Raw genomic sequence first — 26,767 nt, forward strand, 5'->3', positions numbered from 1 at the left:
GATTCACCACACTTCAGTTCCCTCCAACTTGCCCAAAGCAGATTTCCCACCTCTTCACCCCATTGATGGAGACCTCACTTGGAGGAGACAGAATGCCAAGATACTGGCAGCCACTAGTCTATAGAAGTGCAGAATTTTCCTGAGAAATTTCACTCATCTTGTCTAATTCTTTAATCTTATCTTGAAATTTCATGGTAGGGAAAACACAGGAGCAATCCTATACAGGCCCAACACTTCTTTCTAAAGTCCAGTAATCTGTATTTTCTACTCACCAATAAATGGGATGGATGCTAGTGAATCCTCGGGCGTGGCCAATGGAGCCACTCCTCGCTTACTTTCTTTACCGGCTGCCAGCGCCGGTGGAGGCGGGTCGCAAATGTCTGTTTCCTTCATGTCATCCGGGAACACAAAGTTCATCTGTCTCGCAGGGGGAAGCATTTTGCGTCCAGTTGGCGGCTTTTGCCGGAGAACCACCTCGTCCCTCCTCTCCTCGGCCTCAGGTTGCAACCGTTCTGTGGCCTGAGGTGGAGAAGCTCGCTCAAGAGGTTTCACACTGTCATCCTGTTTGGCTGATCTTTGGTCCTTGGGGATCTCAGGGCTACTATCCGATGGAAGTTCTGAGAAAGGAGTGGGGGCACTTGAATTCATGGCGGTAGGCAAAGGCCTCTCAAGGTAAGGTGGCGTTGAGTGATTTCCTTGCCTTTGAGAAATATTAAAGGTGGGAAGGTTACCAAATGTAGCGTCCCGGCAAGAAAGGGCATGGAGCAAGCCAGTCCTGCGCTGGAATGAGGGGCTGTAGCTTCGGTAACCAATATACCCAGAGTCCTCAATGCTCTGGAGGTTGGGTTGGGAAGGGTGTTTTTGAACGTGCACAGGAGGCGGATCCCTGGAAGAGGCAGAAGGAATATAGGAACCTGGGTGATTAGGCTGGGCTCGGTTAATTTGCCCGTGCCTGTAAAACCTGTCTGGCGGCCACATGCACCTCTCATACCTGGGAGAGACCAAACCACCCTGTTCAAGAGTTTCCAAAGATTGTCCGTATTTCACCAGGTAGTTATCTGACCTAGCCCGGTAACTCCAAACATCCTGGGCAGGTGGTTGGATTAAGGTGTCTTGGGAAGCACTATGAGGCCAACCCCGGGAGGATGGGGCGTCCCCCAGACGGTCTTGTGAGACGCTCCGGTAGCGAGGTGGCATGGCACAGTGGCGCTCCTCCGAGGAGCTTCGCCGGGGCACTTGGCTGGAGATCCAGTTGGACAAGGCCTGTTGGCATTCTAGACGGCTGACAGGTTTGGGGTCGGCCCCAATGCAGTCCCGGGAGGGCCGGCCCTCACGGGTTGTGTCCTTCAACCCACCATGAGGACGGTGGTCAGGGAGGCGTTTAGGGGCCCCATAACAGGCGTGATTGGGCATAGAGGGAGCGGGAGGGGCACAGTACCTCTCAGGCAATGAGGAGGGTATAGAACCCGGGCAGCTGCTGTTGGAGTAGCGGGAGAAGGAGCCAGAAGGTGGGAGGGGTCTTGTGACTGGTACCCTTTGAGTCATTCCATATTGGATCTCCTCTGTGCGGTGGGCAGGGCTGGAATGGTTGCTAGTGAAGTTCTGTGTGGACTCAGCCCAGACACTAGGAGGGGTTCTGTGGACTGCAGTGCTGTTCAAGGGAGAAGATGGGCCTGAGGACCCTGAATGGTAGAGCTGTCTGTTGTCCGCCTGTTGCCTCTGGTATGTCTCAGCTGTTGAGACATCCTGGGGGGAGGACCTCGACTGGAACGGGTAGGTTTTGCGAGGGTAGCATATGGGTGGTGGTTCAGGGATGCTCTGGGCCACTCCAGAGTACGGTTCGTTGCCCTTCAAGTAGGCATCTTGAGAATACGCCTGGGAAAGAGAAAATGAAAAAGTATGGGAAAGGAGTGGACAGAAAGCTGAGTTGTCAAGAGTTAACTTTTTTACCCGTTCCAGGGAAGTCAGATATGAGTCACAAGGTACAGGCATAAAATCTGTTTTCTAAGATGAAAAAAGCATTGAGTATACATGGTGTGCCCACTGGCATTATCTTCTAGGGGCAGCTCTGGGTCAGTTCTGGTCCCAGAAGTTTTTTGCTTGGCTATCCAGTTGCCAGTTCAGAGGCAACAGAAGACCGATATGGACAGAGCAGCAGCTTTAGTAACAATTAATGCAGGCAGTATGTTTTGAGGAAGATTCAAAGTATCTCTCTAGCAAAGTTCATTGCTGAAGTGGGCTATATGCAAACACTCATACACTCTGAAGTAAAAATAAAAATCTGACTGTGAATGAAGTGTTCCCCCCCCCCCCCAGCTAAAAATCACTTTCATTTCCCTTAAACCACACTTGATTGATTTTTCAGGATTCCAAAACGAATTGTCTTCCCCCACAACTTCACATCATAGCAGTTCAGGCAATGGCTGGTGGTCAGGGGGCTTGCATGGTTTTTAAACCATAAAATATGTGTATGTTTATGTCAGACAAATCCTCTTCACTCCCTTGCCCTGCCCATCATGAGCTTAGCACTTCAAAAAGGAACAATTACATTTTATCCCCACAGTAAACACATGTTCCCAAATTCTGATTGCCACGGTAGCAGAGAAGTGAGAGAGGAACCTCTGACCCATAACCACTGTGTTCCTCAGTTGTGTCCTCTGCACACTGGCTCTCTGGTTGGGCAAAGCAGATAGCAACAGCAGGAGGTTGTCATCCCATGCCACTCAGCTGCCAACTTTCTGGGTAACCAAATGGGCAGTGTTGCCAAGGAGTGTGGGGCTTACTGGAGGAAAGAGTGACACTAAGCAGTCTTGCTCCAAAACCTGGAGCAAACCTTGCTGAAAGCATAAGTTCTACTGATGTCAGGCAGACATCAAATAAGAAATTAAAGATTGAGATGCACATTATGCTTTCATTTTTTTTCTTCTTTCATCCACATCACAATAAATATTTGCCTCTAACCTTAACACAAAGTCACTCCTCCAAAAAAAAAAAAAAGCAGATTCTCTTTGAAAACAGAAAATAAAACTGGGCATTTGCCGGGGGGAAAAACAAGAGAGTTGATAGCAGCTGAAGTACTGACAAGAAATGGATGTTCCATATTATCAACAATAGACTGCAAACTCCTTTGTCAGGGATGGAGGACAAATAATACTGCTGTGTCTTAAAAGAAAAGTCTGAGCAATTTCACTTCTGTGTGTTCCTTAGAGGTCTCCTGATCCATGCCCTGATCTGATGCATTGCAGGCTGAGATAGGATTCCAGAATGTAATGCGTATAGTTAAACACAAGCGGCAACTCCTCAGTGAGTGAAGCCAGGTCAGACTGGTGAAGGGATGGGGTCCGGAAGGACAGGCACAGATTCTACCCTCCATTTTCAGCATGTGTGTGTAATTCTTAAATCTTTATCCACTCACCCACGCATCTCCCAAAAGACCTCTGCTAGGTAGCAAAAATGCTCAGACGCCACCATAAGGACCAAAAAATATCTGTACTGCGCCTGACCGAGCCCTGCTGTCACACTGGAATCCTGCCCGTTAGACAAAACCACATTTCTGGCCAGGGACTTGCCAAGATCCAAAAAAGGAGCTATATTTGAAACCAGGCCTCAGCTTAAAGGGGCAGCAAAACCTTCCTTTTTAAGACGTCAAGACAAGACAGAAAGAAAGCAAAGTTGGTTAGTGAAAGGATATACACACGTTTTCGTTCCTTGCTTGAAAGCAGCTCCTGTAGTGGTAAGTTACATTTTCAACCCTCATCCCCTGCCCTTGCCAATACTCGGGCGCTGTGGCAAGTAAATCAATATCTCTTTTCAACCCTATGCTAGGTGCTATGATGGGTAAAACCCTGCCCTCTTGCCACTTAGGTAAGAATCAAGACATTTTTGCCCGTCAGAAAAAAGTTCTCTCATTTCAGGCCAATACCTGCCCAATTACGGAGAGCCACAATGTTTTATTTTTGACAGAGATGGGATGCATATAGTATAAAATGATTACCTTTGACTCCTTTGCCGGTCTGTTTACAGTCCTCTGTCTTTGTTGCTCTCTCTTTCCCTTCTTCAAAAAAAAAACCCAACTCTCCTTTCCCCTGGGAACCTCTGACGTCCCAGCCTAATTTCCTCTCTTTCTCAATCTTTCCTTTCAAGTTTTACTCTTCTTTCTCTCTTTTTTTTCTTAAATTGGGACGTCCCGATGTGGGAGGGATGAAGAAAGCTGAGAATTCCTTGCGCTTTGCATCCTGTCAAGAGTCACTCTGTAACCCGGGGCTCTCTCATTGGCTGGCCAAGCCGGCTTTCGCACCACAGGAATGCCGACACACCCCTGTGAGGCACCGGGGCAGGGGAAAATCCACACAAAGGTTCCTTTGGAAACAGATGTGGAGAAGCAAAAGAAACTTTGGGTGACTGGCTCCTTGCACCTGGAGTGGGAGTCACTGCATCTTCAGCTAGGTTGCTGCATCCCAGGCTTCAGCTACTGATCAAGAAGCACTTGGTGAAACTCCTAAACTGAACGAGGGCAGCTTGCGAGTATGAATGCTTCTGCAATGTCACTGCCTCCCTGTTGACTTCACAGCATAATTCAAAGTGCTACGTTGAGTCCAAAAAGCCTTAAATGGCTTCAGCCTTGCAAAGCAGGGATGCCCAAGTTTTGGCTGGCAAGCTCCAGCAATTTGCTTTTCCCCTCCTCTAACGCCCGCTCACACCCACACAGAGTAGTTCTTTCACATTTTAAACAAGGTGTGATGAAAATTTTGCTCACATTTTCACTTGCAAAGAAAACATTTTCCTTCAGATATTGTGAGAGGAAGAAAAATATTTCACACATTCTGCTTTCACATCTCTTTGAGTTTTGTTTATTTTACATCCTGGCCATGGCCAAGTTGCTGTGCTCCCTAACTTAAGGCCTCACTGCTCAGTGGCACAGACTTTGCTTTTTTAGCCTCACCATCTGCAAGGGTTATACAAGAAAAATAGATTTCTAACTTTAGGAGTTCTGTCTGGAAAAGAGAAAAAAAATACTAAGGCAGGGTACCAAAAGGCAAGGTCCATTTTGGGGGGTGGGGAAGCTTTGTTCCACGTGCTAGATTTTCAAAGGAAAATATAGGTATACCGTCAAAAATGCAGCTTCCTTCAGTGTTTCTCAACAAGTGTTTCTCAACCAGTGGTACAGGGACCACCAGTGATGCTTGAGGTGGTGTAAGGTGGTACTTACGGGACCCCTGGACAATTGCGGTCAAGCAGCAAGACCAGGAATGCAACAAAACAAACAGTGGTAGGAGTCTCCAAAACATGCTTTTCCATGCTCGAAAAAGCCCTCCCATCCACCCTGAGCCTCTTACTGGTGCCTGTCACATCACATCAGGCCTCCCAACCCAGAAGTAGTACTTCAAATAGTACTTCAAATGTGTGAAGTAGCAGGGCAGAGGACAAATGTTGAAAAACAGTGCTCTAGCCCAATTTGTTACAGTGCTTTTTGTCCTGGCATAACTGACAGCCATTCTATCCAATGGGAGCGTTACATACTGGGCCAATCAGTGCCCACTTTCCACTCAGTAGGTCAATGAGTGTCCAAGTAGCACTGTTTCACATCATGCTCAGTTTTTAAGGAATGCACCATCTGAGCTATCCAAAATATTGCTGTAACTGCATATTTTCAGCTTAAGGTTCAGCAGTACATCTAAGCAAGGAGGGCAGCTACTAGTTGGGGGGGGCACTTACTTCTCTGTGGTGTTGGTTATGCTGCAGAACAGAGCCTCCCCCCCTTCAGGACTGCCTCTTCTCCTATGGCCTGCCACAAACCTTCAGACCTGTAAGGAACACCCTACTAATTATTCCTTCTACTACGCCTGTATGATGAGGGCTCTTGGAGATGCATTAATGGCAAAGGCCTCATACCTGTCGGACTCCCTCCACTTGGATATTTGCAATTCCTAGCCACCTGGGCACCTCCCAACAGCACTTAAATTAGACTTTGGAGGTGCTGGTTGAGGAGGGAAGCTTATAGAGGCCTGGGCTGATTTTACTATGCAGCATTCTACATTAGCAGGATTATCATTAATCCTGCTACCAATTTTGTATGGCCCTTCTCATTTGCAAAACGCATTACCATTGTTGTCTTACCGATCCTGAAAGGGGAGGCCTATATCGCTCCCTCTCTACCAAAAGCAAACCGAGGTTGAGGGTTTGGGCACAGCGGGAGGCTTTGGGCAAGTTATGTAGCTCAGGTTGCCACACATGCCCACTGGGAGCAACACTGACTCACCGCACAGGACAGACCCAATGACAAACACAGGAAAGAGAGACACTGTGCAAATTAAAGGTGTCTCATATAAAGCAATATATCTTCCACAATTCAGTGACTGCACCGTGGAAGTGAAGAGGGCGCTACAGGGTGCAAACTTCATCCCTCTAGGAATAGTGGCTCTTATTTGGGGAAAAGCAAGTTTCTAGCCCTTCATGTTCCAAGACAGGTTTCAAAGGGTGTGCCACCACATAAGCCAAGGGCACAATTAAGAAAGACTTCCAGTCATTTGGGATGCAGAAAAAGAAGACTTCAGTGCCTTGGACCTTCCATAACCAGCAGAAGCAACATCGATTTATGGAAAAAAAAATAGGCCAGGCTTCTTGTTAAGGTAACAAAATCTCCTCACTCGCAAATTTAAACTCTCCACCTTATTGAAGGCAGTGGTGAGTTTTTTTTTCCCCCTTATCTCTTTAAAAACATTTTCTTGGTCATCACCTGCTGGAAGTGGCAGCTTCAGCAGTGCTTGAGGAGTGTTGATAATGTTCCTAGCTTCCCCCCCCTTTGCTATGCCTCCATAGTTAGCAGCAGCTTTCGCAATGCCTGATCTTTCTCCCAGTTGCTCTTGTCTTCTTTAGAATGTGCCAGGGGATGGCACATAGAATCACTGCTGCTACCCGTGTAGGCGTGGCGAAAGGAAAAAAAGCCCACCACTATCACTCACCAGAGCAACTGTTCCAGGCTGCCAGTGGCAACCAGATGAATGCTTATTGCCAACTCTGAAATCAGCCAATACACTAAGCATGTTTACTTCATTTGCATAATATATACAAGTTGTGAATTTAGCTTTTCTTGGCACGGATCTTCTCTCTCTCTCTCTCTCTCTCTCTCTCTCTCTCAATCTCATATATGCATACACACATACACAGATACTGTTACCCTGCACATGCCTGATCTTGTCTGATCTTGGAAGCTAAGCAGGGTCAGGCCTGGTTAGTACTTGGATGGGAGACCGCCTGGGAATACCAGGTGCTGTAGGCTTATACCATGGTCTTTCGAGACTGAAGGTTGCCAACTACTACACAGATACATACGTACATGCAACCTCAATAACAATCAGTAGAATCCATTAGGATCTGATATAACTATGCTATAACTTACTAGATATAACAAGCTCTGGCATATATAGCTTGTGGACCAGTGCAAATAAATGATCTCACACAATTTCCCACATGCACATCCTAAAAGACCTACACAGATGTACCCTGAGTCCTAGCTGGAGCATAGTGGCAGACAACAGTGAGCTGAGAAGTTCCCACTTCAGCTCCCACAGACTTTTTTGATAGACGCAGGTATGCTGCTCTTGTTGCAGCTTCAATCCCCTACCAGTAATACGGGAATAATAACAGTGACTCACCTCACAGGACTGTTGTAAGAATTATGGGGATACTGTATATATGAAATCCCTTGAACACTCAGAAAGATCTATATCAGCCATTTTCAACCACTGTGCCATGGCACACTGGTGTGCCGTGAACAGACTGCAGGTGTGCTGCGGGCATTTGGGGGACAATCATTTGTTAGTAGGGTTACTGGGAGACGTGAGCCACTACTATCAGTGTGGTGTGCCTTGTCAATTGTCAAAAAACTGATGCTGTGCCTTGACAATTTTAGTGTCTTGTCAGTATGCCATGAGATGAAAAAAATTGAAAATCACTGATCTATATAAATCCTAAACTTGCTATTTATGTACTGTATTTGTTTACAACAAGAAAAGTACAACCATGGCCCTACAAAAAGTTTTTGCTCCAATAAATCAATTAGCCTTCAAGATAGCCTGTGAATCTTTGGGAACGACTATGCAAAAACGAAATGAAAAGGAGCTTTGGGAAGGAACAATTTAAAGCAGAGAAATGACAAAAGTTAGGGAAAGATAGATGTTTAATTATTCCAGTATCCAAGACTTCTCTGATCCAATTGCACCCCACTCCCAGCTTCTCCCCCCCTCCCCGTAAACCACTAACATGGGGTTCAAAATATGTATTTGTGAGGGTAAGAATGCACTTGGAACCCCTTGGGGAAAAAGCAGCTGGAAGGAATTAGGATTAGACATCAAGGGGAAGGGGTAACCATGGCCCTACAAAATGGCCCACCATTATTCTGCTAAAAAATTTCCCCCATTTGAAGCTGCATTTTCTTTTTTCCTTTTTTAACAGCAGCTACTGAGGCTTAGGTTATACACATTTGCACGTAACCTTTCATTAGGCTCTCAAAGGATTCCAAGCTCCATAAACAACATGGGGACTTGTTCATGTGTCTAAGCTCCACCTGCTCAGGAAAGTACTAGGAGAGCATCCCCCCCCCCCCCAAGCAAAGCACTCACCAGTTGCAGAATATCCTCATCTTTGGGCATGATAGAGAGTTCCAAAGCATCTTCACTGCAGAGGAAAGAAGGAATTTTTTTTTGTAAAACTAGAACAAATTTGGGCTGCTTCACTGTCAACAAATACTGTTCTCTCTCTCTCACGCAGAGACAGAGAGAGAGAGAGAGAGAGAGAGAGAGAGAGAGAGAGAGAGAGCACATGCAGCCTGACTCTTGAGTACATACCATATTTCCTTTCCCAAAATCAACACAAAGGCATCAGGCTATTAGATACTATTATGCACAACAGAACATTTAACGTAACCAGAATATGAAAAAACTCACAGCATCTCCTTTGGCAACTCATTCCAATGGCCACTGCTATAGCCAACATTGCTAGGTTAAAGAGCTATTGGGCTGGGAAGTTTTCACACCTTGAACCTTGATCAGGTCACTCTCCCCCTGAGGAGGGGCAAACAAAGGGCAAGCCACATGCTACAAACACCTGAAATGAACCAGTCTTTATGGTTCCGAGTTTTTTGTTTTAATGAAAATGGACTTAGAAGCCTAAAGTTTTGAATACAGCTTAACCATATAATCACAGGCTGCTCAAAAATCACACACACACACCATTGTTGCTGCTTTTCCTGCTACATTTCTTTCCTGGCAGTGATGCTGGTAAACACATTGGCACACAAAATGTAGTCTACCTCTGACTTAAAGGGCAGGGCAGATGTTGGTAAGACTACCCCCAGCCCTCACTCACATCCCCATGAAAATGGTTTGGATCAAGAACCAGTTTGGATCAAGAACCGAGAGGCAGCTCATCTGCAAAGAGAGATGATGAGAGGAAATCAAAGAGCCAACTGCAAAATGCAAGGAGCTGCTTTAGCACATTAATAGTCACTCACGTTCAGGGCTGCCTAGTCTGACTTAGCAGTCGCTCACCAGGTCTCCGAGATCTTTCCTAACTCTGCTTTCAAATGGAAAGCATTTCAAATGGAAGTCCCAGAGACTGAACTTTGGTCCTTCTACGTACATAGCAGATCTGCTTTTTCTGGACAAATCGCACTTTTTCCTGAAGAAGCAGCCAGAGGGAAAGTGACTTATCACCTACTGAATCTGTCACTGAGCTGAAATTTGACCCTGGGTCCGCATCCATGACTCTATCCTTTGGACCCCATGGACCCCAAACCACTACACCATCTTGGCTCTCTGAACCTGATTTCTTGGCTCACAGTGGACACTCAGTGACTAGAATGTACTCAAAGAGAAATACAGAACAGTACAGTTATCACTGGCAAGCGTTCCTCTTCCCCTCATTGCCGAGTCCTGGTTGCACCACTCCCTGTTTCTCCCATCCTACATTTCATTTTTGCTCTTTTCTTTTTAAACCTTAGGTGGAAAAAGTCGACTGTTCCTTTCCATGAGAGATGGAAAAAAATATTTCAAAATTCCAGCACTAGATTTCACAGCAACCAGGATTTTTTCAGCTCCACTTCCTCTCAAAAGCTCTCATGCAACCAGGAAGGGGGCCACAAGACAAAAATGAGAAAATTTTGTAAAAAACTCTGCTTACACTTCCAACTCATTCAAAGAGCAAAATTTTTGGTTTTTCTGGGCCAGGCACGATGTGGCTGCGCGCACCTCGGTCAACTTATCTGTCTGTGTGGTGTTCCTAGCCAAATTTATTTCATTCTGCAAGTTCCCCAGTGGTTATATATTGAGGTTCTCTTCTCAAGTCAGGTCTGCCTCCCCATATCCCAGATACAACCTGAAGGCTAATTAGACACAAATTTGAATGCCAAATACATCCAGGTCAGACAACAAGGTATGGCAAGCCATTGTATCTTTTCTAAGAAACACACATACGTAGTTTTACATTCTAGACCAGGGGTCTCCAAACCCTGGCCCGGGGGCCAGATGCAGCCCACAGCGAGCCTCTTTCTGGCTCGCATCCAACCTCTTGTCCCCTGAAAGCCTCTGGACCCCTCAACTGAACATGACCAGAACTGTGCTCTGATTGTCTCTAGAGGGTGTTCTGAGGGCCAGAGAGGTTGAATGAATGAGCCCATTCATTCATTCATTCACTCATCTAAGTTCTATCTCTATTTATTTAAATTTTATATTTAAATTTTTTTTCCTGCCCTCCACACCACGCCAGATATTTGATGCGGCCCTCTGGCCAAAAAGTTTGGAGACCCCTGTTCTAGGCCACTAGTGGTGTTGCAAACACAAGCATTTTCATAATTCTCATGCTTTCATCTGGGGTTTATCAAATCATCTCAGCAACCTTTTGGAGTTACACAGAATTCTTCCAGCTGCTAAAACGGATACCTTTAATACTCTTTCTTCTCTAAACATCTGCAAACTTTGCTTTTTAAAAAAGCCAAAAAAATAAAAAGGAGGGCATGAGGACTGTGATCTTAAGTCAGGTATCCAACCTACCAGCATTGGTTAAACCCAGCCTTCCTTACCCCCAATGTCTTAATGTCTGTGCACCAAAACCAGCATTCCTGAAAGGCACATAGAGGTGAGATGGTGGAAAAGTACTCACCAGTTCTGTATGAGGCCAATGACCTGTGAGTAGGTTTTCCCAATGATGCTCTCGCCATTTACCTTGACAAGACGATCTCCTGCAGAAGAGAGAAAGCCCCATCCCCCAATACACAAATGAATACGAGGTACAAGAATACTGTTCAAGGCAAAGGGTGGATGAAGTGTTTTAGAAAGGAACATCTAAAATACAGTAGATACTTGTTATAGATAAAGGTTATAACTGATTGTAACTGGTTATAGATACAGGATAGAGATAATATATGCACTCCCCACCACCAAAAAACGTTCGGTGCTCTGGTGACCTAAATTCTTCATTAAACAAAGACTGAGGGCACAATCCTAACCGGCATGTAGGCCGGCGTAAGTGCCCTGGGAGGGTCGCAAATGTGCCGTAAAGCACATTTGCACCTCCTTGGGAGGAAGCTGTGTCAGAGGAAGCTCTGTGACGCACAGAGGCCAGCAGAAGCCTCCATGGCAGCTTCCTCGCCGCCGCTTGTGTCAGCGCACCTGCGCTGACACAAGCGGTGAAGGTAGGCTGGGGGGGCGTGGAGGAGGCGGGAGGGAGGTGTTTCTGGGCGGGCGGAGGGCGGTGGAGGTGTATTATTATACTGGGATGTATCCAAAGATAGTGAATACTGACTCAGAGCCCAATCCTGTGGTCCGCAGCACAGCTCTGTAAGGCACGTTTGCGTGATTTGGCCCTAAGACTATAATCCTATCCACACTTACCTGGGAGCAAGCCCTATTGACCATAATGAGACTTACTTCTGAGTAGACATGCCTAGGATTGGCTGTAAAACCTTTTGAAATCGCTGAGATTTAAGCTAGTTGTGATGACTAACATCTGTCAAAATCAGCGAGACAAGTTAGTTGTGACTAGGTTAAGCCCCAGCTATTTCAAAGGTGCTTAGTCAGGATTCACTTTCTTTGGCTACAACCCAATACCTAAAAATCATGATGATGAAACTTTAATTTACTTTTCCTGAAGCACTTTCTGCAAGGTAGACTGTTATTACCCTCCTGTTGCACAGGGAGGGCTGAAAAAAATCAAGGCTTGCCTGAGGCCCCCCAGCGAGTTCAGAGCAGCACTGCAATCTGAAGCAGGAACTTCCTGGTTAATCGCTCACACACTTAGCCACTATGCTGTGCTCTTTCCTAGTGTATTCCTTCACTGAGCAGGAAATTCTCCACTTTGAGCAAGACCCTCCTGCTTCTGAAATTATATCAGACTCAGCCAGAAAACTTTCAAACAGTACAGGCAAATTTAGGCTTAGCACCTTGCTGTAGCTGGAACAATCATTGGCTGTGGAGGACCACGGGATGGGAAGAGTGGAGAAAATTAGGGGCCAACTGGGGCTTCACAAACAGATCCAAGTCTCTGGGGCTGCTATTGCAGGCACAAGGACAAATAGCAAAACCTGGGGAATTGTGATGAGAGCCTTGTCTTCCCTCTATTTTTCTGTATTTTTGGACACTAAGTCCAAAAATACAGTCCCCAGACTGTATTCCCCAGACGTTCCTGTGCAGGTTGAGCAGGTTGAGTAAGTCCCCAGACATTCCTGTGCAGGTTGAGCAGTCTAAAAAGCTGCCAGGGCATCCTTTCTCCTTTGTTTGGAAACTCCATTATTCTCCAAACATGAGCTAGAGGTGGATTCAGGGTCTGTCTTCCTATCTGAGCAGCTATTCTGCTTCGCAACAGAGCTACCTTACCCACTAGGTAACAGACTTATTTGTCAAAGCAAAGTTATATCTTTCCCAGCTCACAGGGAAGTCTTAGTTGTTCTCTGCCAGACACCTGAGTGACCCATTTGTTGGGCGCTCAGATCAGAATACTCACCTGCTCACCCACAAGCAAAACGAATGGGAATTCCTTGAGAAATGTGGGCTGCTTAAAACTAGGGACCGACTACCTAGATTACAATCAGGGACTTTTTGTTGTCTGCTAAGTGACTCCAGCCACAGTGTGCAAACTTCCCTCAGTCGATTCAGTGACACTTTGGGGGATTATGGGCTGTTAGTTTTGAGGAGCATCCCGGCTCCATCAGCTAGACGTTACTGGTTACTACATCCATCTGGGGAATACACTTTCCAACCAAGCACAGGCATTTTCAATCCACCTGCTTGCACTTTTACTAACCACTTTTCTTTTCCCATGTTGTTTAGAATCATAGAGTTGGAAGGGATCTAAAAGGTCATCTAGTCTGTAGCAGGAAATCCTCCTAGAGCGTCTCCAGCAGGTGCTTGTTGAGCCTCTCCAGTGAAGTAGAATCCACCACCTCCCTAGGCAATCTTTTCATTCCCTTTGCTTTTAAACTTTTAATAAACTATGTACATTTTGACCGTTGGTCTGCCTGGTCCATATTCATGGGTAATTCAGCGGATTGTCACATTTCTTCCCCTGCAGATGCTAGTTTGGGTTTGATTTTTTATTTAAAAAACCCTGAGAGTCAGTGCTGTCTTGCAAGGGATTCTGCCCCCCCCCCCATGGTCCTCCCCTGTCTGGTCTCAGTAGCCTGTGATGGCGGCAGCAGCAGATACAAACTTCCATTTTTTCCTTGTTCAGTTGCTGGTCCAATAAAAGGAAAGTGAGAAGGGGAATGTGTGCAGTAACCATAACTACTCCCCTAGGTCAGCCAGCCTTCCCCAGGAGTTCTTTCCCTGAAAGGAACATGCACATATCCTAACAGCACTGTTTTACTAGCGCTGGGACAAGAAACAGCTCAGGCATGAGAAAACTGAACTTGTCTATTAAATTTAGCCAAAGATAAAGGCAGGGCTGCCATAGTTCAATAACGAGAATTAGTTTTCTGGGTTTTCCTTCTGCTACTCTTTAAGGGCAGCTTAAACAGCTGTGCGGGAGCATAAGGAAAAAACGCAGTCCCTTCTCGCACCTGTCCGGAGACCAGCCTGGTGTGCTGGACCATCTTCCTTCACACTTTTCACAAAGATGGTGTCCATGGGTTCCAGACGGTTCCGTGTGGGGCCTGCAGGATGTTGGGGAGAAAGGAAGGTGGTATCAGAGAGAAATTTGGCATTAGAAGTCTTAATGATTCTTGTATCATCTACATGGTCTTCTGTAGTAGCCCTAAAGGACTTCAAGAACAAAATCATGGCAGCAAATATCAAGTTGCTTGGGAGGCTGATTATGAGTTATCCAGGAACCTATATTTAGCTAGGCCTAACCTTCCCTAAAAGATGGGAATAGTATGACACAGGCAAAAAGGGTGTGCAGTTGGGGCCACCCATGAATACAAGCAGTCCCCTGATAGCAGCAACCCTCAGTGCTTTCCCCTTAAGGGTAACTGAGTGCCACTCCCAGAAAAGACAAAAGTTTTCTATCAGAGACAGAGAGCAGTGATGCGTTCTGATGGCATCAGATCTGCTCAGCTCAAAATCCCGCCTAAAGGCACTGGAGTTGCAGACCTGTCCTTCAAACAGGGACGGGAGTAGGGAGTAGCAACATTAACTGTAACTTGGCTGTTTTCGGACTAAGGCACCATTCAATTACCTTGGACAAAATCATAGTTCTCCCCCATCCCTTCAGGAGGCCTGCACTGTATCCAGCGCAAGATTGGGACCAGAATTGGTTAAGCCAGAGGCAAGGGGAAACTCTTCCCCTTACCCCGGGTTAGCCCCCACAGCCCCAATGGGTTTCATCAGACCTGCACCACCTCAGGAGGTGACGCAAGTCCGAGGAGAACAGAGTAACTTGGAGCTGCTCCTCGCTGCTCAGGGAATGGGGTTGGGATCCAGAATAACTGCTGGGTCCCAGCCCCGCCTCCCACTCCCTGGTCACCCGCCTTCTGTACACCCTCCCCTGCCTGGAACGCCCCCCCCCCACCCCCTTCCCACCCTCCCCAGACCCCTGCATTGGCCAAGCTAGGCTGGCACAGTTGTTCCTCTGTGTTGGCACGGAGGCTGGATGCAGCCTCCGTGAGCCGCACACGTCCCTGTGCCCACCAAGCAGACACACAGGGAGGCACAAATGCGTTTTACATTTGCAACCCACCTGGGCAAGTGCAAGGGACTTGCGCTGGCCTAACTCCCAGTTAGGATTGTGTCCTAAGCCACATTCTCTCAACAGACAAGCACAGATGAGGTTATAAGTCAGACTGGATTAGAGTGTGAGGAATAGGGACATATCAACCTAACTGCACAAGTAAATGCAAGATTGTAATAGTATCAAGGTGAAATTAGAAGAGGGGTTTTGGAGCTTTAGAAAAAATGGGAGATCGAGGGGCTCCTAGGAAGACTGTAGATCTGCCAGTTGTTGGAGAAACTTTCACAACAGGTAAGACCACAGCTCTTGTGTGGCCAAAATTCCAAGCCTTGGACTATTCTTTAGGTCACTTCTGATCATTTTCCTGCTTGCACTTCAAAACTAACTTTCTATGACATCACAGGACTTAGGCCAATTACCAGGAAGGATTCACAGGAACAGAGGTAGTTGTTGGTGTGTGTGTTAAAGAGAGCACCTCTGTGGTTGTGAGTCTAGGCCTGAGGGCGTGTGGGTCCAGAGGTTGTGGGTCTAGGCCTGAGGGGCTCTGCAGAGGTGGAGGGGACAAAAGTTCAATAAATGGGGGAGAAAAGGTTTTGACACTTTTTATCAGAATGCAAGGGTGAATGGTGGGCCAAGAAATAAAATAGCCAGTGAAATGCACTGAGAATTAATGACTGCTGACAGAACCAAACAGCTCGAGGAAAGAAAGGAAGGAAAAAAGAAGACTAAAGAACAAGCATGTGAGTAGGAGATACTGATACATCTCTCCTTCTGAATCACTTCAAATTCAAGGTTTGATTGGAGAGAAAAAATCTAAGATCTGAGAAATAATATTGCAATGTACTACAAATGAAGTAACACAAATGTGTTGCCACAGGGTTCTGCCTTACAAAGAATGCCACACAGATGTTAGTGGTAAGGTGGTAGTTTGGGGGGGGGAGGGTAAGCCATGCAAGATGGAAGCCCACTTCTGAAGTAAGGTAACAGATGCATAGCTACATACCCATTCGGTTTCCATTTTCCTCCTCCTGAAAAAAAGAAAAAGAATTTTAAATCATGTCAGGATGGTTAAGAAAAAAATAAGTGGGGGTTGGGGAAGAAAAGAAAGAGCAAAAGAAGGTGAGAATGTGGGGAGCAAATGATTCCCTGCAGTTGATTTTATCTATCTCAACATTGTCCTATAGAGCAGTGGTTTCCAACATGGTGTATATGTACCCCCCAGGGGTACTTGCCAGGACCTTTAGGAGTACTAGAAAAATAATTGAATGGAAATTCAATGGTGAAAAAAGCAGGTCGGTATTAGAATGCCTTGCAGGGCTGGCAAGGCAAGAAAGAGGCTGTGGAAGACCCAGCAACTGCTAGTTTCTGATCATCAATTCATATATTATCAGATACGGATCAGAAGCTGAAAACATATAAATTTGAAGTAACAGCAACTATATTAGTTACAAACATTTTGCTAATTTGAGGGGTATGATTTATGGAAATGAGCTCTCAAGGGATACAAGTGAAAAAACACTGGAAACCACTGCTGTAAGGCAATAGCTAAGTGGAACCATATCTTATCAATAGTTACCAGTAAGTGGAACCATAAATCCCAACCATAGGAGGTGGGATTAGCTGGCAGTGAAAGGGTTAATACCCCCCACCCACTTCTCTTTGCAGATTCTAGTGGTTTGCTTTGGTTTTTAAACCTGGGGAAGTTCATATTTCTGGTTAATTCTCTGTAAGATTTTACAATGCCACCTCTCATATGAATGTACTGTATGTATGTGTCTACCATATACTTTTCTCATAGGTCAAAACTTTTGAAAGTGCATTTGAAAACAGCACCCTTAGTTACAGGCAACAATGGAGAAATGTACAGTGTGATGTCTGGCACCAGCATCCATGAGAATGTATCCTATACTTCCAGGAGAACAATTACCAATAAAAATACTCTTTTTCATAATAGCTGTTCCATTCATTTTTTTTTTAAATCCATGTTAGCAAGTACTCTATAAAACTACAGGACTGATCGTTATCCCTCTTCAGCTACTCAAACAGATCTGTTCATCTCAGAAGTATCTTATGACAAGTACACATTTGGAATCCCATTAACCCCCATTTTCCCAACCATCCACATTTGTTGTTGTTGGCAACCTTCAGTCTCGAAAGACTATGGTATCGTGCTCTGAAAGGTGGTTCTGGAACAGCGTCTAGAGTGGCTGAAAAGGCCAATTCGGGAGTGACAATCCCTTCCACACTTGGAGCAAGTGCAGTCTGTCCCTGGTCTGTTTCCCTGGCTATGGGCCTTCCTTCTTTGCCTCTTTGCCTCAGACTGTTGGCCAAGTGTCTCTTCAAACTGGGAAAGGCCATGCTGCACAGCCTGCCTCCAAGCGGGCCTCTCAGAGGCCAGGGTTTCCCACTTGTTGAGGTCCACTCCTAAGGCCTTCAGATCCCTCTTGCAGATGTCCTTGTACGTCTACCATCCACATTACCTGAATTATAATCCCATGTTTCTCACTATACTTGGGGAGAAAAGTATAAACATTGTTTGCTACTCCTAGTTCAGGTTATCGTAAAGAATAAACTTCGCACTGTACAGGAATATTATTCATTTATTTAAACTGACATATATCTTACCTCTCCCTCCAAATAAAAGGAGAGCTCAAGGCAGAGTACAGTACCTATAGTGCTGGGGCAACCCAGAGCACCCATTTCAGAACAACACTCCAAGCTCCACAGTTCCAGAGGTAGCTGAAGTCAGAAGCTACTCAAAGAAAGAGCGGATGGCATAAGAACACATAGATTAGTGTCTCCATTGCCACAGCAGGGAAGATGCCTGGTCCAGGGCTTATCTTGCACATAAAAGGGAAGGAGGGCCTGCACAGTCTGCCACAAGAGAATTTAAAATCCAATTCAGTCTTAGGGATGAGAGAGGCAAGGATTGGTAGAAGGGCTCTGGTGAACCTATGGAGGGAGAGACTGCTAACGTATCCAGGCAAGGCACCTGCAGAGGAAGAGAAGTGGAAAAGGCCAAAGCCTTAAATGTCTTCCCCTCTCTCAGGGGAAAAACAAGCAACCAGCTGTATGCATATATCTAATAAGGAGCAAAAATATGGGCACCCCATTGTTGGGGGAGGAGAGAGAGTGGAGCACAAATGTTTTCAATTAAATAAATGCCATTTGGGAGAGTGATTAAGATTGTGCCCAACTTTACAAAAGGGGAGATTATACTAGAAGATGATTGAAATGTAATTGCAGACAGAACTCTTTACATTTTCCAATTTACATTTATGACTATTTTTGACAGGATGTTAGGGGATCTTGAGCCCAATCCTATGCATGTCTACTCAGAAGTAAGTCCCATCATAGTCAATGGGGCTTACTCCCAGGAAAGTGTGGATAGGATTGTAACCTAAGGCAATGTTTCTCAAAGTTTGACCTCCGCCATATCACTTCACATGGTCCACCTATTCAAGGTACCACTGGAAGTAACTGGCAATGACATTATCGCCAATTACTTCTGGGTTGAGAGGCCAAATGCGACATGACAAATACCAGTAAGAAGCTCAGGGTGAACGGGAGGGCTTTTTTGGTGTGGAAGAGCATGGTTTGGAGCTCTGCCCGTCACGCCAAGCCTCCTACCGCTGTTTGTCGTGTCGTGTTCCTGGTTTCACTAATAGGAAGCAGGGGTCCTGCTAGTACCACCAGACACCATCTCAAGTACCACTGGTGGTACCTGTACCATTGGTTGAGAAACAATGGATTAAGATGATCTTTGGTTTCCTTGTTTGGATAATGGCTTCAAATCTCTTCCTTCCATTAACAAATAACATTTATAAAAAATAACATTTATGTTTAGTTGAGATAGGCTGCAATCCTAACCACACTTTCCGGAGAGTAAGCTCCACTGAAAAAATAGGACTTACTTCTGAGTAGATCTGGTTAGGATTGTGCCCATAATTTTATTACTGTAGTTTTAAATGTCCTCTCTGAATCAGTCACGTCTAATTTTTTAATCTACAAAATTTGCTTTCCTAACTATGGTACAATTTTTCAAAACGTAGCCATTAGCAACTTTTGATATATCTACATTAATACCTCTGACAAAGCTGACTCTTTTTGCGTTGTTTTCTTACAGTGCTTTCCAACCCATGTTAACAGACAGCCACTGCAGTCAGTGGGAACAGTGTATTCTGGGAAGGGTGAGTTAGGAAGCCAAACAGCTCCCACTTCAATGATGTCTCCTTTAGTGCTGTTCTGTGTAGCGCTCGGTTTCTGAGAAATGCATCTCCCACATTACAGTACAGCAGTATTGATGAGCTCCGTTTGGTTTGTATGGGATATATGACTAGTCTGGAGCCATACCTGCAGCTACAGCTAAAGTCCAGCTTTAGAACCATAACTCTACATGAAACTGAACACAGATGCACCCATGAAGCTTCTTTATACTGAGTTAGACTATCCCCTCTCCTATTGGAATTTTCTTCTTTAAAGCCAGTTTGACATATTAAACAGCCCAAGATGTTCAAAAGTTACAATCCAGCCAAGCTTCCTTTCACTTCTTCAGTTGGAGTGCACCTGAAGCTTTCTTCAAATCACAGCTAGCCTGGCAGGATACCGAAATTAACAGGTCTTTGTCCCATTACTTCAAAGGTTCCAGACTTATCCACTCCAGGCATATCCAAAGTACTACTTCCTACAATCTTTCATCCTGTATGAAAACGATAGCCAACTTTGCTTTTAAGATAATATCAGTTAGGTTAAGCATGAAATCACACAAAATGCAAAGCAGGCCTAAAATAGAAGAGCTAACCCCCCCCCCCCCCCCCAGTGAACATGACATGGTCCAAAAATACCTCCCCACAACTAGCTCGATTGTTCCCCCTCCCCATATCAACACAAACACAAAGGGGTTTGTTAATTTATGCAAACGTAAACCACAGGTGGTGCTGCTAATTTATCTATTTCTATGGTTTAAGAATTGGGGGAGCCAAACTGGTCCTGTTTTTGGCATAGGGTTCAGATTGCTCAAATCAAACAAAGCACTGGGTAAACATTAAAACTGGAATAAAGCAGATCTCCTTTCTACTCCATAAAGCCCTCAATCAGTGAATGCAAGTTAGGTTAGGAAACTGTCCCTCGCCATTCCAGTTCACACAAACAAGGGGCATGGGGCCAAAGCAGGCTTGCTCTGTCCGACCCTTTGGCTTGAGTTTGCCCCGATGACATGTTGCAGCTGTTACAAGAGGAAACAATGATCCACCTCCCATTCCTGCTTCATTCAAGACAAAGGACACAGGCCAGGCGAGATAAGCCTCCTTATGGGGACTGACAACCCATACATCCCTCCCATGTAGAACCACTCAGCTCTGTGCATTAGTTGCTGTTTATTTAAAACCAAATTTTGTCACGGTAAAACAAAAAGGCCACATTCAGATGTCATAACAAACCATGGTTTCTTTCAACACGAATACAGCAAAACAAGACTAGGGCTTGCATGCTCATAAGAACATAACAAGAGCCCTGCTGGATCAGGCCCATCTAGTCCAGCTTCCTGTATCTCACAATGGCCCAACGAATGCCTCAGGGAGCACAGAAGACAACTTGCATCCTATTGCCACTCCCTTGCATCTGACACTCTGAGGAAGCCTATTTCTAAAACCAGGAGGTTGTATATACCAGGGATGGGCTCTCAACTTGAAACTACTCGACTCAAGTAGAGAAAATGCTGGTTTTTTGTGACTCATTTTAACTCAAGTTATGGACGTTGCTGACCCCGACTTGACTCACAACTTGGGGCCAGTGGCGCTAAAAAAGAGTCAGAACTCAAAATGACTCGAACCCTATCCCAAGTCCCTACATCATGTACTGTATATGTTTTTTCTGACTTTCTTTTTTTGCCATTTCCGCATCACACTTAAATACCACACGGGTGATGCAGGGGAAGCCAGGACCCAGGAGAGGGGGGCATTTGGCAGTCTAGAAAGGAATGGATGAATGGACAAAAGATGGCTTCATTTTTTTTCTGGGCGAGGAAAGGGAGAAGGAGGAGCCCAAAGCGTGGAGAGGAGGGAGTTCTTCTTGTGATAGGAATAAACAACTGGAGTTTTGTTTTTGTTTTTTCCTGCAGAAGCCAGGGATGAAAGAAAGGAGGTGGGGAAACCAGGGGGAAGGCATTCTTTGCAATACAGCAGGAATGCCTTCGACTCAACTAGTTTCTTGAAATGACTCTAAATGTGGCTCACGTCGAGTCTCAATGGCAGCATGCTATGACTCACGACTCAAGGGAATGGGACTCGTAACTCAACTTGGGCTCAGTTATTTGAGCACATTCACGGCATATACCCACCATAACTTGTAACTTGTGATGGACTTCCAGAAATCTATACATTCCCTTTTAAAGGTATCCAAGGCCAGGTGCCACCACCACATCCTGCGGCAAGGAGTTCCATAGACCACTTACACACTGGGGAGTAAAGAAACACTTTCTGTTGTCTGTTCTAACTCTCCCAACACTCAGTTTTACTGGGTGCTCCCTTAGGCTGGCATTGTGTGAAAAGGAAAAATTCGTCCACCCCTTCATCCACAAGACTGGACAAGAAGCAGGACTGGCAATTCTCTGGCTGGATTGGGCTTTCCAGCTCTTGCTCATTTGATCTAAGGCCCACCTACATGGAAATAAATGACCATGAGAAAACTGAGAGTCCGTTTGGAACTCACTTTCATTTGTTGTGCATGTCATCTGTGTAACCTTCATACCACAGATATTTTTGTGGCATTCTGGTAGGAACTATACATGCATGCGAACTTCCATCTCCAGATCTGCTGCGTGAGAACTATCTCTGCAAGAGATCGAAAGAAGTAGCCTCTCCCCAGGCCCCATGTCACTGTGTCCCCTTGCCTGTCACACAGGATTGGAACAAAAACACCCTCCTGCAACCCCAGCTTGCTGCTCTCCTCCTCTGAGCATTAGATCCTGTCAACTTGAATCACACCAAAGTGAAGGCAAAATCTCAAGGACAGTCCCTCCAGCATTCACACACAAACTCATACAACACAGAGGCATTTGCTGGCCCTGGATCATAATTAAGGTGCTAAATATAGCCAAGTTTGGAGTTTCTGATCATTTTCAGTGAGACAGAGGCTCACTCGGGGGGGCGGGGTGGAGGCAACTCTTCCAGGCTTTGGGAAAGATGCAGAGAAATGTTTCCAGTCGCCACCCCAGCCTGGATGCATCTGTTCCACAAAAGAACATGTACTTGGCTGATGTTCTCTGTAGATGTTGCCCCCCCCCATTTCACCCTTAAGGCCTGGACCTCAAACACAGTGCCAAAGCCACTGGAAAGTCCAGGAAACAGAAACGCTTGCCAGTAAAAAGGACTGAACTGCAAGAGACTGGAAATTCCATTTTCCTTAACGGTCGCTTTATGTGAACATCCAGACCTTAAAGGCAGGTATCTACACAGACATTTTAAGTCCTCATGATCAGCCAGATGAGTGATTCCACAAGAGTAATTTTTAGGAAAGGCAAAGAGGGTTGCTTGTTTTTTGACATGATAGAGAGGGGCTGCCTGTTTGGCACTATCGTTAATTAGAGGTCCATTAGGTCAAGCTACCTGTCTCTAGCAATAGGCAGTCTGAGACAGAGACACTGGAAAAGCCTGTAAACGGTATCCAAGAAAGAGAGAGGGATCCTACTGCCATTTATCTCCAATTTCTGCTCATGCTTCTAAAAACTGAAATTCAATTTTTTATTAATCTGCGCAACCTTTTTCAAAGCCATCAAACCAGTGGCCACCAATGCATCTTGGGTAACAAATTCCTTCTGTAGATTATACACTGTGCAAAGAAAGAATCGTCTTCTGCTTGTCCCAACATTACTGCCAATCAAACGACCATGCATTCTTAACATCTCTGTAAACTACTATGACTACGCTCTCTCCCACCCACAAGGCAATTTTTATTGTCTTTTGTTCCCCTAAAACAGGGGTGTCCAAACTTTTTGGCAGGAGGGCCACATCATCTCTCTGACACCAAGTCGGGGGCCAGGGAAAAAAATAATTTACATTTCAAATTTGAATAAATTTACATAAATGAATATATTAAAGATAGAACTTATACGAAAGAATGAAGGTCTTGCAATAGCTCAAGGCCTATAAAAGGCCTTGCACAAAGCAAGGCCGGCCTTTGTTGCCACTGCTGTATCACAGACATGAAACGGCAAGCAGTGGAGGAACCCTCATCCCACAGCTCAAACGAGAGGTCAAACTGTTGGCCGTCACACTGAGAGCAGCTGTGTCAGGCAAGCGTGGGCTCTAGCAAGTCTTCAGAGAGCCAGAGTCTCATTGGGCTCCCCAAGGGCTGGATTGGGAGTCCTCGAGGACCGCAAGTGGCCCCAGGGCCGGGTTTTGGTCACCCCTGCCCTAAAATAAAAGCTCCAACCTCCTTAGGCTTTCCTTACAAGGAAAAGCATTCCAGCCTTCAATCATCTGAGGCTGCAATTCTATATACATGCATTTGGGAGTGAGTCCCATTGAAGTCAATGATAATTGCTTCTGATTAGACATTGCACTATTATTTCTGTGTTTCAATTCCTTCTCTAAATTTATGGTTTCCTTTGTGCCACACAGATTAAGGGCACAATCCTAACCAACTTTCCAATACCGAGGTAAGGGCAGTGCAACTCCAAGGTAAGGCAACAAATATTGTCTTACCTTGAGGATGCTTCTGTGACTGCCCCCCAACTGCAGGATGCAGCACATGCCCCACTGGCACAGCTATGCCATTGTTGGAAAGTTGGTTAGGATTGCATTCTAAATGGCCTTTTCATTCTTCTCAACAGCGGGGTCACAAGAGTCCTTCCTATTAGCATATCTGCACAGGCATGTCTATACTGTACTGTGGGTCAGTTCCCCACTGCTTGCATTAAATCCCGTTCCAAACAGGCCAACAGCCTTTCTGTACCCAAAGAACCACAACTATCATGTCAGTATTGTGCACTCAGCCTGTAGTCATATGGGAGTTGCAGTGTATTGCCTTGATCTCAGTTCCAAGAGAGATTGCAGGTTTCTGCCAGCAGATGGCTTGTTCTCCCTGCCTATTTGGACTCAGTCACAGTTGCCCCAAGTGATGACTTTCCATGAGTTAAAAACTTCCAGGTCAGGCTCAAGTCTCTGTCTGAACACTCCACCTGTCCTTGTACTTGAGCTTCCCAGGCTGCCTTGCCTTCTGTCCTGCTCTTTCTTCTTGAACCCTACTTCCTGATCCCAGATACCAGAGACAGACAACCCAGCTGTGACTTATTATTGTTGCTGGACATGTCTTCCTGGCTCTTGACCCTAGTTATCATCTGCTTCCTGCAGGCCCACACCTGAGAACTGTATCTCCGGAGCCATGAATGGAACTGGGATTTCTCCAAAGGCCGTCAGAGCCTTGCACATAGACTTGCTATTTCACAATTCAAAAATGAGACAGAGTTGACTCTGCATTGTGTGTTTGCACCAACATGAAGAGGAGTTTAAAGTGTGTGTTGCAACTGACTCAGGGAGTAGATTATTTCAGCTTCACAAGATTTACTTTTTCTTTAACACTAAAAAAAGTGTTTGTAATCTTACAAAAGAGTGAGTGCAGATTTAGGCTCGCTTAATATGTAAAGGCATAAATAATCTAGGGATGCACAAGGAGGTTGCTACTTGCCTCCATAAGTCCTGAGTGGTGGAGTCAAGCACTCAAAAAGCCTGAAGGGGTTTTTCACAATCTCAGTTGGAATGCTGGAGAAGACCCAATATAGCCACAGTTGCCCTCTCCATCTTTCCCATCTCCTTCCTTTCTCAAGGCAAAAAAAACACACAAAAAAACCTTCCCTTCCCAAAAGGAGAGGCAGTGGTATAGCAAGCGAGGGTTAGGGGGGCAGTCCAACCCCAGATTTCAGGTCAGTAGGGGATGCTGCGAAGTGTGAAGGTGCCTGCGCTCCAGCCACTTCCTGACTCAGGAAGTGCCTAGAGCATGTGTGCACTCAGTGACTGCAGTAGCAATTTTCAGAAGGCTCCTCCACCTCGTGCCCACTGAACACAAAGAGGAGGAGGAGGCCCCAGATCACAACATCATTGCCTTGAGTGCACGGCCCTTGCAACATCACTGGGGAGGGACACGCTCAGAAAAGTGTAAGGGACCTTCGTTCTGACTAAAAGTCCCAGATTCCCCAGTAGAAAAAGATATTATGCTTGTCTTTACTTAGGTGGAGGTCTTGCAGGGTCCTCCTTCCTGGCACGAAGAGGTTCCCATTGAGGATCCTGGGATTTGCAGTCAAACCAGAGAGAATTGAACATTCCACCATATCTATGGTGGAGACTACCACTGCCTCCCACTTCCCTAAAACACATTTTTCCAAGAGGAAAATGGAGGTGCTAGGGGATACTTCCACAGCCAAATAGAACATATTTTTCAACTGGGAATCCTGGCTCCCAAGTCCCAGGCAGGAAAATAAGCTGTTCATGCCTATGGGACCACCTGCCGCTACTTCCTCTCCTTTGTCTTTCCCCAAAGTATGGTTTTTTGCCTGGAAAACAAGAGTGCCTTGTCCTCTATCCTTCTCTGCCCATTCCCCTGACATTTTTTAAGATCTCTGGGTGAAGTTTTGCACTGGATACCATTGTCTCTGGACTAGAAGAGTACATCAGTGAGGAGCAGGGCCTTTCCTGTGTTGGGACCTTTTCTATGGAACTCTTTAGAGGTTTACAGGACCACTTTAGAGTATGCTTAAGGAATCTGGCTAAAATTTTTGTATTCAGAAAACCACTGAATTGTCTGAATTGTATGTACATGTCAAGCTTGCATGCCAGCCTCCTTAAGATTCTTTTGGGATGACTGTTAAGAGTAAAAAATTTTAGAACAAAATTAAAATCAGAGTAAAAAAGGGTTGTGTACACCAGGACAAGGATAATCTCTCAACTCAATTTTTTTCTCCACCCACCTGCCTAACTGTGCATCTCCTCTCACCACAGGGAATGGGTATCTTTCGTCATCCTCCCTCCATGCATGTGAAGTAACCTGCAGTGCCTGTCTCCCCGTGGGGCACACAGAGGCAATGAACTCATCTGCCAACCACTGCCAAAGAATGCCTGGCACAGAACATGCAGCTCCCTGCTTCCTCCCCAGTGAATCATCATCATCAAAACCTGGCCCCCAGATTTGGTGCCCCACCCTTGTAGAATACTTTCCTCTTGCTGTGGAGATTGGCAAATTCCAGGTAGGCTCCTAAATTCTAATACTGGTTTCCCTTGCTTTGCTTTACTTTTCTTGATTCAGTTACCGAGCTTGACCCAATGCCCCAAAAAGAGAATACACATTTTGGTGTGTTTGGTGGTGGTCTATACACATTTTCAGTGTGATGAACAAAGTCAAACAACATGTAGATTGCATTTCTTTATCTGTTACCTTCCATTTCATTGTATTCCCCTCAATCTAACTTTAATTATGAGCTCCATGGGGTGTTTTGCTTCTTATTCTGAAGAACACCTTATCCAGTGTTTCTCAAAATGTGGTCAGGACCCACTAGGTGGGTCTCGAGCCAATTTCAGGTGAATCCCCATTCATTTCAATATTTTATTTTTAATATATT

At 45.5% G+C, this 26,767-nt stretch overlaps 1 protein-coding gene and 1 pseudogene across 1 annotated transcript in view; one reads left to right on the forward strand and one right to left on the reverse strand.

The window, feature by feature from the left end:
• The window catches only part of ARHGAP23 (Rho GTPase activating protein 23), a 115,510-nt gene that overhangs the window by 55,498 nt on the left and 33,245 nt on the right, over positions 1-26,767 (reverse strand). Inside the window, exons 3-7 of the mRNA XM_066626944.1 lie at positions 16,163-16,187; positions 14,051-14,143; positions 11,158-11,236; positions 8,622-8,676; positions 273-1,875 (exon numbers count right to left, since the gene is read on the reverse strand). Coding sequence (XP_066483041.1) covers positions 273-1,875; positions 8,622-8,676; positions 11,158-11,236; positions 14,051-14,143; positions 16,163-16,187 — 1,855 coding nt within the window. The remainder of the gene's footprint in view (positions 1-272; positions 1,876-8,621; positions 8,677-11,157; positions 11,237-14,050; positions 14,144-16,162; positions 16,188-26,767) is intronic.
• On the forward strand, positions 7,158-7,279 carry LOC136654457 (5S ribosomal RNA; annotated as a pseudogene).

The sequence above is a fragment of the Tiliqua scincoides genome, chromosome 5, assembly GCF_035046505.1.
Source record: "Tiliqua scincoides isolate rTilSci1 chromosome 5, rTilSci1.hap2, whole genome shotgun sequence".
NCBI lineage: Eukaryota > Metazoa > Chordata > Lepidosauria > Squamata > Scincidae > Tiliqua > Tiliqua scincoides.